Source organism: Macrotis lagotis, chromosome 4 (assembly GCF_037893015.1).
Source record: "Macrotis lagotis isolate mMagLag1 chromosome 4, bilby.v1.9.chrom.fasta, whole genome shotgun sequence".
Classification (NCBI taxonomy): Eukaryota; Metazoa; Chordata; class Mammalia; order Peramelemorphia; family Peramelidae; genus Macrotis; species Macrotis lagotis.
This window is the reverse complement of record NC_133661.1, coordinates 121,471,873-121,484,193: the sequence shown is the minus strand read 5'-3', so window position 1 is coordinate 121,484,193 and position 12,321 is coordinate 121,471,873. Positions and strand designations below refer to the sequence as shown.

At 34.1% G+C, this 12,321-nt stretch overlaps 1 protein-coding gene across 3 annotated transcripts in view; it reads left to right on the top strand.

Annotated features, from left to right (window-relative positions):
- ARNT2 (aryl hydrocarbon receptor nuclear translocator 2) overlaps positions 1 to 12,321 on the top strand; it is a 251,591-nt gene that overhangs the window by 59,588 nt on the left and 179,682 nt on the right. For all 3 annotated transcript variants that reach the window (XM_074234004.1, XM_074234005.1, XM_074234006.1), the window contains one exon: positions 5,062 to 5,173. In XM_074234004.1, the coding sequence (XP_074090105.1) occupies positions 5,062 to 5,173 (112 nt within the window). The remainder of the gene's footprint in view (positions 1 to 5,061; positions 5,174 to 12,321) is intronic.

Here is a 12,321-nt window from a genome sequence, read left to right as displayed (position 1 = left end):
TGTTTTGGAGGGAATTTAAAAAAAAAACCCACCACAACTTTTATCATTTTAAATTCTATGCTTTAAGCTTCAAGTAATGATTGTGTTTTAGAACTTGTGAACTTAGAAAGGATAGGGATGCATCTTTGATTGTGTTTAGATTGTGTTTAGAATATAACAACTAGACACACTGAATCATTGAATTCCATTTTTGAAAGGGACCCTAGAGACATCAGATTCATCTTAAAACTTGAACATCCAAGGCTTCTTTTTATTTATTAATTTTTTGGATTTTTGCAAGACAAATGGGGTTAAGTGGCTTGCCCAAGGCCACACAGCTAGGTAATTATTAAGTATCTAAGGCCAGATTGGAACCCAGGTACTCCTAACTCTAGGGCCAGTGCTCTATCCATTGCGCCAACTAGCCATCTCCAAGGCTTCTTTTAACAAGGATTCATCCAGTCTTCATACCTGTTTTAAAAAAAACAGCTTTAATTGGAAGCTTTCTTTGAGCATCTTTTCTTTGAGCAATTTCCACTCATTATTTCTGGTCAGTCTGTCAGGGGGGCCAGCCAAAGCATCCCTAATTTCTCTTCCACACAAAAGCCATTTGGATATTTGGAGAAATTCATCACTAGAAGCTTATCTACTGTGAATTTTTTAAACTCCAGAAACTCATGAATAATATCTAAAGCAAGACCCATTGAAAAGTGTGCCAGATATAGTATAGAAGGGATATATTCAAAGCCTCTTTAATGTTCTGTTTGAAGGTTTGGGAAGTTATTTAATGTTTTCAAGACTCAGTTTTCTTACCTGCAAAATAAGCAAATTAGGCCAGATGATCTCTAATGGCCTTTTGAACTCTAAATCATTATTTCTGTGATCCTATGAAAATCTTGGGTATGTCTCTTTCCCTGCTTCTGACCATTGCATCCCTTAATCTACCTTCCTCCTTATTCCTACCTCCTCTTTCTCTTGAACTTTTCCCCTCCTACTTCCCTATTGTATAAACTGATATTTTTATAGCTGTGGGTATATAATCTACCCTTCTTGGACCAGTTCAGATGCAAGTCAAGTTCAAGAATTGACTGCTTCTTCTCACCCCATACATATACCCTTTCCTTCTCCATTGTAAAAACTCTTGTGTGTCACTTCTATGAAAAATAATTTCCCCAATTCTTACTCTCTTCTGCTTCTTTCTTACTTTTTCATTCTTTCCTCTTAACTACCTTAATAATGATAATGTTCTTAAAGGTTACTTATATCATCCTCTCATATGATAATGTAAACAGTTTAACCTTGATAAATTCTCTACTCACTCATATTGATCTTTTTAATACTTCTCTCAAGTCTTGTGTTTGAATGACAGTTTTTGCGTTCATCTCTGGTCTTTTCACCAGGAATATTTGAAAGACTTATATGTCATTAAATGACCATATGTTTTCTCCTACAGAATTGTATACTCAGTTTTGCTAGATAGCTTATTCTTGGTTGTAATCCCAGGTTCTTTGTCTTTTTGAAAATCATTTTGCAAGCCCTGTGATCCTTTATAGTGGTAGTTACTAATTCTTGTGAGATACTGATATTCTGACTCCATGGTATTTGAATTATTCATTTCTGGCTATTTATGGTATTTTCTCCTTGACCTAGGAGATCTGAATTTTGTTTTATCATAATCCTGGAATTTCTTTTAGGAAGAGACCAATGAAGTCTTTCCATTTCTACTGTGTCTTCTGGTTCCATAATAACTGGACATCTTTTCTTTATAATTTAAAAATATATTATCTAGATACCTTTTGGGGGCTTTCCAAGTAGTTCAATAACTCTTGAAGTACCTTTCCATGATCCATTTTCTTGGTCAATTTTTCCCCATATTTTATTCTCTGTTTTTCATTTTTTGATTTGATTTTACTTTTTTCTCAAAGTTTTGAAGGAATCAGTTTCTAATTTTTAAGTAGGTTTTGTACTTCTTTTATTATTTGGTGAATTTTGATTTTTAAGAAGTTATCCTTTTCAGTTTTTATTGTAATTTTTATTATTAGGATTATTCTGATTTTTAAGAAGTTATTTTCTTCAGTATTTTTGTGCCTTTTTTGTCAAAATGTTAAATCTCTATATGCAGTTTTACTGCATAGTTCTCATTTATTTTGCAAATTTTTCTGCCATATTCCAATTTCCCCCAAATTATTTTTTACTTTTTAAAAAGTTGCTTTCTTTCATTCCAGGAATTCTTGTTGGACTTGTGTCTAATCCACATTTTTCTTTAAGGTTTTGGTTTTAGAACTTTCCAGGTCATTATCTTCTTCTGAGTTTGTATCTTACACTTTCCTGTTACCATTACAGGATTGTTTTCTGATTTTTCCAGCCTATTTCTTGACTTTAGATTTTATGTTAGGGTTGGAATCTGTTCACTTCTGAGGAGGATGATTTGTCACAGCTCAGTTTTCAGGTCTATAAACTTCCAATGTTATGTGATCAGAAGAGAAATCTAGTCATTGTCCCCTGGTCTGCACCTGATCCTTACACAGGTAAGGTCCTTACCACCTCTTGACTGTGACTGTTCTTCTCTGTATTGTAATTATAACCTATAAATTGGTGCTGTTTTTGGCTTTCTCACTCAGAATCCTGTTTGGTGTTTTCTGTGGTAATTTAATAGGAGAGGTTTTAGGGAATGTTTGGTATAACAAATTGCTCTTAGTAAAGAGAACACTCTAACAGATGTTCAGGTAGCTGAAATCTTCCATGAAAACTGTGTCATACCTCAATGTCAACTTTGCGAACTACTTTCAGAACTCACCTTCATTTTCTACCTATGATTGTATATGAATTGCTATACAACTTTACGTGCAAAACTTCTTTTTTTTCCTGGCACTTTCCCCACCCCAAATTTATTCTTCACACAAATGTTTTCCATTAAACTTATCCGATGATAGATAGCCTGAGAGGAGAATATCTTCTTAATTTATAATGATTATCCTTTTATCTAATCTCCTCTTTCTGAATAGAACATCTTTCCATTGCATTATTTCAGTCATCAGTCACCCCTCCAAGTCTCAGTAATATCTTTGCTGTCAAGTTGATTCTCTTGCATGAAAAACTTTACACTGAATACTGAGCCCATATATTTTTAACTTTCCCTTTTCTAAGATAGATATTACCTCCTGTGTGGTATCTTCTGATCTTTCTTCTTTGCCATTCCATTTTTTTTTGCTCTTACATTTAGAAAGTTATTCTGTTTGATCCACAAGCCTAATATAGCTTTAATTTTAAAAAAAAACAAAAAGATAACAAAAAACCAAAATAAAATGGTAAAAACATGACAATATTCAAAATTAATATCCTTGTACTTTTCAAAAATTAAGAATTTGGAAAGTTGATTCTATCACCTGGAAGTACCCAAATAATACAAGATTATGAATGGGGCAATGATGTCATTTCACAAATAGAATTTTATGTAACAAAAGAAACTTTTCTGAGGCATAACTGTCCTTGCAAGCTAATAGGAGTGGGAGTAGGGGAACTGGCTAAGAAAAAATGAAATTCCTAGGTGTCAAATCAATTACGTTTATCATTATAAGTCCACACTGTCCTGGCAAACAATGTGCATTTATTTTCTAGACCATCCTAAGAGCTCTCATCTTGATTTACTTTAGCAGAAAAGACAGCAATTGCAAAGAATGTGGTTGCCATCTCATTTTAGTATATAATCAACTTTTTAATCACATTTTCATATCTCTAGGAAAATATATTGTTCATTTGTCAGATGTCCGCTAACTTTGGTCAAGAGCCTGCCACTGATATAGTATAACCAAGTGATGCATAAATCCAAATACCATTCTTCAATTCCATAGTCAAAAACTAATTAAGGGGCCTTACAAAAAAATTCTATTTATTAAAGGTTTTTTTTTAGTTTTTTTTTTTTGCAAGGCAATGGGGTTAAGTGGCTTGCCCAAGGCCACACAGCTAGGTAATTATTAAGTGTCTGAGGCTGGATTTGAACTCAGGTCCTCCTGACTCCAGAGCCAGGGTCTATTCACTATGCCACCTAGCTGTCCCTATTAAGGTTTTAAATTCTTTTATGACAATTTCAGTAGAACTGGTCAAGTTTGCCTTCATTCATACAGTATTTACACAACATTATGCTTATAAGTGGTGACAGTTATATGGTTCATTTTCAGATTGCTGTTTGGGAAGGAATTATGACATATAAGAATGAATCAGATGTCATACACAAAGTGCACATATCCCAGTCCTCTTGTAATGTGCTGTCAACATACCATGACATTATTTTTTTTTCTTAACTTGAGCACTGATTCCTTTGTTTATCCTTAAATACCTTTCTGAAATGGATTGTTTAAGCCATCACTTCTATTATATCCCTGAGTGAGAGTTGAACTAATACAAGTAAATTCTCAAGAAGTCATTCTTAAGAAAAGTGAGCAGAACAATTGTACTGCTAACAAATATGCATATTCCCATAGAGGGGATGTGTAAAATGTGTCAGAACCGTACAGTATCACTAGAATTTGTTTTTTTAAATCCTTTTACTTCTCTGCATTCCCTAGGCAGTAAGACAGGTTCTCCTTCAGAATCCTATATTTGCTAGGTAAAAGTGAAAGATTTTGTATGATACATTAATATATTTGCAAAGACACCTTATTTATCATTTGCACCCTATGAGATTATTTGGGTTTCTGATTACCAAGAGGAAAACTCACTAAAAAGGAAGATTAATCTCCCCTCAAAGTGGAGTCACCTGTGTTGAAGGAATATGATACCACAGTTTCACAGCAAATTGGTCAATGCTTGTATAGCTATAAGCAACAAATGATGATTCTTCTTCATTTGGCAACAGCTATACTGCTTTAGGAAAGTCAGATTTTTCCATCTGCTTTCTTAGTTGGATGTGAGGTCCCTTTGAAAGTGATATTTTCTCTTTTAAACTCCTTTCTCAATAACTGGATTCTTAGTCCCTTGGCTTGAAATAGCTAATACTTTTCTCTCAGAGAATGTATGTCTTGTTACTTGTTTTGGGACCTTGTTGGCAGAGATAACTAATGGAATTTTGTTCTGAATTTACAGAAATGGCTTCTGATATCCCTGGATCAGTGACTTTGCCTGTTGCCCCCATGGCAACAGGGCAGGTGAGAATGGCAGGAGCCATGCCTGCTAGAGGAGGAAAGAGGCGTTCCGGGTAAGCAACTTTAGCATTTCAAGGTCAAATTCAAACTGGTAAATGTCATTCAACCCTGATAGCCTTCATGCTGAGAGCCTGTCTGGGAAATCAATTTTGTACTGTTTTCTTCTAAAATAAGAACTCAGTAGTTTGTGTTAGGAATGCTGAGATTTTTGTATGTTAAAGCAACATGCACATGACTTTGCCAATAAGTGATTGAGAATTCTATGCCAAACTGATGAGAACTCTGTCCTTGGGAAAATCTGCTTCTGTATCCTGCTGGACTATAATTAAATCACTTAATAGGCATTCACTCATCTGCAGTGACCTCACTGAGGATGAGCAGTCCTGATCACAAACACAGAAGGGAAGGCAGTGACTAATTTACATTTCTTAGTGCAGCTTGTGGTGGGCTGAACAAGAAAAAAGGTTCTGCAGCAAATTTCTCTCCTTTGTTTTGAAATCAATCTTCATTGGCATTTCCTTTGATCATCTCAGTTTCTTAGGGTTTTCAGGTTTTAAGGATCCTTTTGAGTTTTGAGGACCAGGATTCAGTTCCTACCCTTGGTCTTTTATAATGTATGACCTAGAATAAATAATTTATTTTCTTTTGGCCTCAGTTTCCTTGTATGTAAGATGAGAGAATGGCAGAAGATAACTTTTCAGGTCTCTTTCTGTTCAAAATCTGTTTCAATAGTCTCTGTCAGAGGAACATATAAGGCATTTGTTTTTAAAATTTCTTATCAACTAATATCAAGCTTAAACTTCAAACTTATTCTGGTTCTTAGATTTGTTGAAAAGGTATATGTTAATCAGATGATCAGGGTGATTAATAGTAAGTGGGAATGTTCATGAGATGATTAACTCTCCATTGTCCACAATTCATATGTGGTTACTGTAAAATTATTTTTCTTTTTTTCCCCTTTCCTCCCAGTCATTGGTCAGTCAGTCATTAAACATTTATTAAGTGCCAGGAACTCTATTAAGCTATGGGGATAGAATTACAAAAAAAGAGACCTTGCCCTCAAGTTGCTTATACTCTAATAGGCAAAGACAATACATAAAAGACAACAGGAAGCTGGAAGGGGTGAGGAAAGAAGGTACCCCATCTGGGCAAGCTCCTTAAGTGAGGTTTGGGGAGGAACTTTTTACGCAGAGTGGCAGAGGTTACTGATGAGATTTGAGAAAGAAGGTACTTGCAAGGGCCCTGCCTGGGAAATCAGTGGATTGCTCATAGTTAACTGTGAACCAGAATCAGATGGTAGTGCTTCCCCGCTTCCCATGCCTAAGGACTGCTGAAGGTGCTCACCTCTGCTGTTGATATTTCTACTTAGCCCAACTTTGCTATTTGTCTCACATTTCTTAGTTATGATGCCCTGAGTTCAGATTTTGCCTTTTTCACATGTTTGATTTAGAATCCAAAAAAACCCAAACCTTTGAAACTCCCTCATTTTGTAGATGAGGAAACTGAGGCCTTAAAAAGAAAAGTAATTTGCCTAAAGTTACACAGCTAGTTAGGGTAGAGCTAACTCAGCCTTTGTTCTTCAACCCTAACCCCCCCCCCCACCAGGAAGGTATTAGTACCTGTGAGTCTGTACCAATCTGGTGACCTTACCCTAATTCCTGATTGCGCTCTTCACTTGATGATTTAATTCAGTATTATTGACTATTCCATAGTAACTCAGTTGAAAAGACCTGAATCCCTTTACCTAATAAGGTCATATAAATGTTATTTCTTGGGCATGATGATAAATTTAAAAAATTAGTCATAGCTGAGATCTAAATTTTATTTTTCCTTAAAACCCTTCCCTACAAAGAAAGCAAAGAATGAAGAGAAAATCAGAGAGAAAAGACAAATAAAATTAAGGAAAGAATGAGTCCAAGATGATGGAGAGAAAACCCAAAATGGAGTTAACTTACAGAATAGTGGTAGATCTCAATAACCTACTTTTTAAAAAAAATCCCATTTTATGTTTATTGAGAGGTTCATGATTAATTTTTCCCCAGGAATAAATACTTTTACCATGACTATTGACTACATTTACCCATCTGTTTTCTATGTCAGATCAGAATATTGGGAGAAAAGACTCTCAAAAGTTTTATTTCAGTAAATTTTCCATAGACTCGTCATCTCATAGGAAAGCTGTCCCAAACAAGCTATCATCTCTATTTGAGTTATTTTTAGCAAATTTTGTTGAGATTTTTTTAACCTACTCTGATTTTCCAAATTCTTTTTTTTGACAGTCTTTCCCTAACAAAATTCACCATGAAGTGGAATGGGGTTTAAGCATATTGATCAGTATCCAGAGATATTAATTTATCTTTAAAAGATGGAGATCCATGTTTTCATCAACTTATGAAACTTTTATTAATGAAACTTCCTCTTTCAATGCACATCTGCAACTATTCTATTAGTTTTGGAGTTACCTGGAGCACTTAGATTAGCTTCCTTGCCCAGGTTCTTACAGCCAGATGTAGGTATTTTGCCCAGGTTATTGTGATGCTTATCTTGTAACTACTACACTTCACTCCCTCTCTTTTTTAAATACTTGATATGAGATAATCTTAAGTAAAAAGTAGTCTTATCGGGGCAGCTAGGTGGCGCAGTGGATAAAGCACTGGCTCTGGAGTCATGAGTACCTGGGTTCAAATCCGGTCTCAGACACTTAATAATTACCTAACCGTGTGGCCTTGGGCAAGCCACTTAACCCTGTTGCCTTGCAAAAAAATAAAAAAAATGTAGTCTTATGGTTCTCAGTGCTATGCGATAACTTTGGTGTGTTGGTGTTTACATTTGGTACTTAATACAGCCTGTAACCTAGCAAGAGACTAAATCATAAAATATCAGAACTAGAAGGGGCTCCAGATATCATAAAACTTTATCTTGTTATTTAACAGCTAAGGAAACTGAGATTCAGAAATATGAAGTCTTCTAAGTGATATAGTTGCAAATCTGGACCTAGAACCCAAGCTTCTTTATTCTTAATTACTTGATTTTTCCATTTCCATCCTGGAGAACCATGTGACTCAGATATCTAACAGTAAGAGAAGAAAGAAAAAAATCTTCTATCTTAGTTGATGTTTTGCATCTTACTGAAGGGATGATGCATATCTTATGATGGCAAGGAAGAACAGGGAAAAACTGAACCACAGACAAGATCAAGAACCTACCTGTCCTTCTATCTCGTCATTATGGTATGACCTGATCATTTATTTGTGGATTTTTAAGCCAATAAAAATGTTTATTCTCTTTTGGATTATCTATTTCTACTGCTAAGGATTGATTATGCTTTCACCAGAGTTTTGACCTTGATGAGACTCTTTTTTTTTTAAGATTTTTCAAGGCAACGGAGTTAAGTGGCTTGCCCAAGGCCACACGGCTAGGTAATTATTAAGTGTCTGAGGTCGGATTTGAACCCAGGTACTCCAAGGCTGGTGCTCTATCCACTGCGCCACCTAGCTGCCCCTTGATGAGACTCTTATGCAAACTATTTGCATTCCTGTGTTTGTCCTTTGGAATATATGAAAAGAGGTGCATCAATTTTAGATTCTTCATAGACATATTTAGAAAGGTATTGATGCAAGTCACTTAAAATGTCCTTTTTCAATCTTTCTGATTTCAGTGGGTGATGCTTATGGTGTCAGATGAAGAGCTGGATTTTTTCAAGAGAAGTTAATTTCATTACAATTATGTCTATGGTTATGACCCTTTTTTTCCTTTAGGGAGCTGACAGATCTTAGCTCCTCTCCATTGCTCTAAAATTAGAGGTTTCTTTCCCAAAGGATATACTTAATTTAAGCACTCATTTGCTGAAATATTTTATTTGATTTGTTTTTGCAAATGAGTTCATTCAAAAATTTAAAGTATATATCCTAGTAAAGGCATTTTGCCATTGGTTTACATAAATATCAGACTGGTATTTGGATCTTTGCTGCAGTGACATTACATGAAAAATAAAAACTATAGTTGTTGCCAATATGACTTGAAATCAAATATCCCTGGTTACATGTTTTGTATTAGAATAGCAGTGGAATCTCTTTTCTTTGGCCAAAACCAATGATACATTTTTGCACAAGTTATAAAAATCCACATCCATCATATCACTCCAGATTCATTTTTCAACCCAGAATTGCCTTATCCAGTTTTTTGGGGGGAAGTAAGAGAGGGAAAACATTTTCAGTCAACCTTATCCATTAATTGTATTGAATTTTAAACTTGAATAAAATAAGGCTTAAAGTCATTTTGATTCATTGCCTTTATTATTTTTGTTCATCCTGAATTATAATGATATATAAAATGACAGATAATATTAAGGATGGTTTATTAGAACACTTTAGAGCCAAGGAAATAAGCATAACTCATTTTTGTTGTAATTTAAATTTAGAATTTAAAGTGGAGGCAGAAGGTACTATCTAGGCCAACAGATTTCTGAAATATCCTTTGTCCTATTGTGTGAGCTACTTCTGATGTATTGCTGACATGCATTCTGCCCTGAATGAATAGGTAATCTTGTGTTTTAGTTACAGGTGAGTTGGAGGATTTTAAAACTCTATATTATCTCCTGAATTCAGCTTCTACCTGCTCTCATTAGGAAGATAAAGAGACTGCATTTTCTTTTTTTTTTTACCTCCATTGATAATTCTGAGAAATCTAAAGAACTCTGGGTCCAAGTAGTGGTACTATGTTTTGCTCAAATCAGCAGTGGAGTATATATGACTGGAGCACATGGAGGGATCAGGTTATGGCATTTCATTCCACTGTTGATGCAAAAAGCTCCATTTTCCTAATTTAGAAGGCTATGGAGTTGGCTTAACATTTCAAAAAATCCAAATGATTGTGGAGATTAAGGGTAAATGGGAAAAATAATTCTATCAGGGCTAATGCTTATTTAAAATTAATATCATTATTTATTATTAATAATATTATATTATCATTATATATTACATGACATTTCTATAATAGCATTATCATAGAGGATTTAAAAATTTATAAAATATTTTTGTCACATTAATTAATGCAAATATCATCATACTCATTTTACAAATGAGGAAAAAGGTCAATAGAATCCAAGTAACTTGTCCAGGGACATCACAGAGCTAGAAAATGTCAAACTGAAACTCATGTTTTCCAAGTTCGGAGCTCTTTCCACCACACCGTGCTAAGTTTTATTAAATATAACTAACATGTATAAAGGTTGAGACATTTGAGTTTGTTATAAAATAAAATTTTTAAGTTTAGTGAACTTTCTGCATTATGAAACCTTGTAAATTTTCAAGGACAACTTTCCTTAGTGTTTTGTAAGGCCATCTATTTTTCCAATGATTTCAATAGTTTTGTGAGTTCTAAAATTAGGTATCTTTGCTTGGCATAAAGACTTCAGTTTCTCATAATGACCACTGGAGGGCAGTATATCTCTACTGTATTTTTGTTTTGAGACAATCTTTTTTGTTATCTTTTCATTTTTGTTGTTGTTGTCTTCGATATCTTTGAATGAAGTGTAATTTTCAGCAAAGCGCTGATGAAAACCACTACATACAGAATAAACTATTTTCAATATAATTTTACTTTCAAAAAAATTCCTGTCTGGTCATTTTTTAAAACATGTACCCACTCTCATGATGTTTTTTTTTTAGTAGTCAGACTTCTCCCAGAGTTTCTTTGTTGACTTTTACTCTATCTTTAGTCTTTGTTCTATCTTTTTGTAGACTGTTGACACTAAATTATAACCTATGATATTTCTGTTTCTGTGTCCTTGTAGCAGTAACTTGTCTATGCAATTATATATGTATGTGATTGTGTATCTACTTCTCCTTCTTCCCATTCCTTTCCTTTAATCTTTTTTCACTATTCATAATTATTTATTTTATTATTACTGCCAAAACCAGTTATCTAATTCTTTTTTTCTCTTATCTTTTTAAACTAGTGTGATCCTTATTTCAAATCCCATGGTACCCAAAGCCAGAGTTTATGTGAACAAAGCTGGTCATAATGTAGGAAAAGAAGGCAAACCTCAAAACAATAGCTGCCCCCTCCTTGAAAAGAACTTTAGTAATGATCCAGTATTTCCCTTCACCAAGGCTTCCAGTTTATTCCTTTAGTTCTTTAGAGTAAAACATTATTTTCCCTACATATCTCTTTCATTGCCCATGTTAGGGAGGCTGTTCCTACCTGGTCTATCTGTAGTGAAAGGGCTTCTTTATCAGATCTCTATTGTTTTCTTCAGGCAACCTGGATATCAGGCAATTCCTTTGATTTAGCAAGAAATGATCACTTTTTTCAGGGTAGCTCTTTTTTTTTTTTGTAAAGCCTTTGCTTTCCCCAAAGAGGGAGCAATTCTTGATCTTGTCCTTCTTCCCTAATGATACATGATATATGGGTACTGATAACATTCACAATATCAAATTGGTTCTCTATATTCCATAAAGGGACGGCTCCTTCTCCTTTGGGGCCGGTTAAACTGGGAAGGAGGAAAAGAGGAGGATTCATCATTATTGACTACAAACTCATTGTAGCTTGTGCTTTATTCCTAGAAATGCCTGTGATATCTTTTCTTTCTTCCCATACCTCATAATCTCCACTTCCCCAGTCCCTGTCAGAAATCAGATGAAGGTATCTCTCTCTCTCTCTCTAAAGAACCACAATCTAACTGTTCAGAGGCATTCTGAATTATTATTCAGTTAACTTTCATAAGGCATTGGGTATACACATGTAAATTAAAGGAAACATTTAAAAAATAATACATTATAATAATTACTATTGATAACAGTTAAATGTTTTAACTGGTAACAGTTAAAAAACTCCAAATTAGTGTTCCTCTTTACCATATAGAATTAGATGAAAGTCTAAACAAAGTAATTTAAGTAACTGTTTAAGTAATAAAATAGTTGGATCACTCAGGTCGAAAAAGATGATTATTTTTCAACATTTTGGTTTATCCTTAAGCTAATAAACCTTAAATCTATTTTTTTTTACTTTTAGGTATTGCCTGAGGATTTTCATGCAATCAATTGATGCATTTTATCTTAAGTAATTATTGTTAAGGTTTCCCCTTTATAAAAAATATTTGAAGTTATATAGATTATAAAACATCCATACAAAGATGTTGAAAAATAATATATGTGTGTTTAGGTATGTAATATGTTCAGATTATCTATACATATAACTA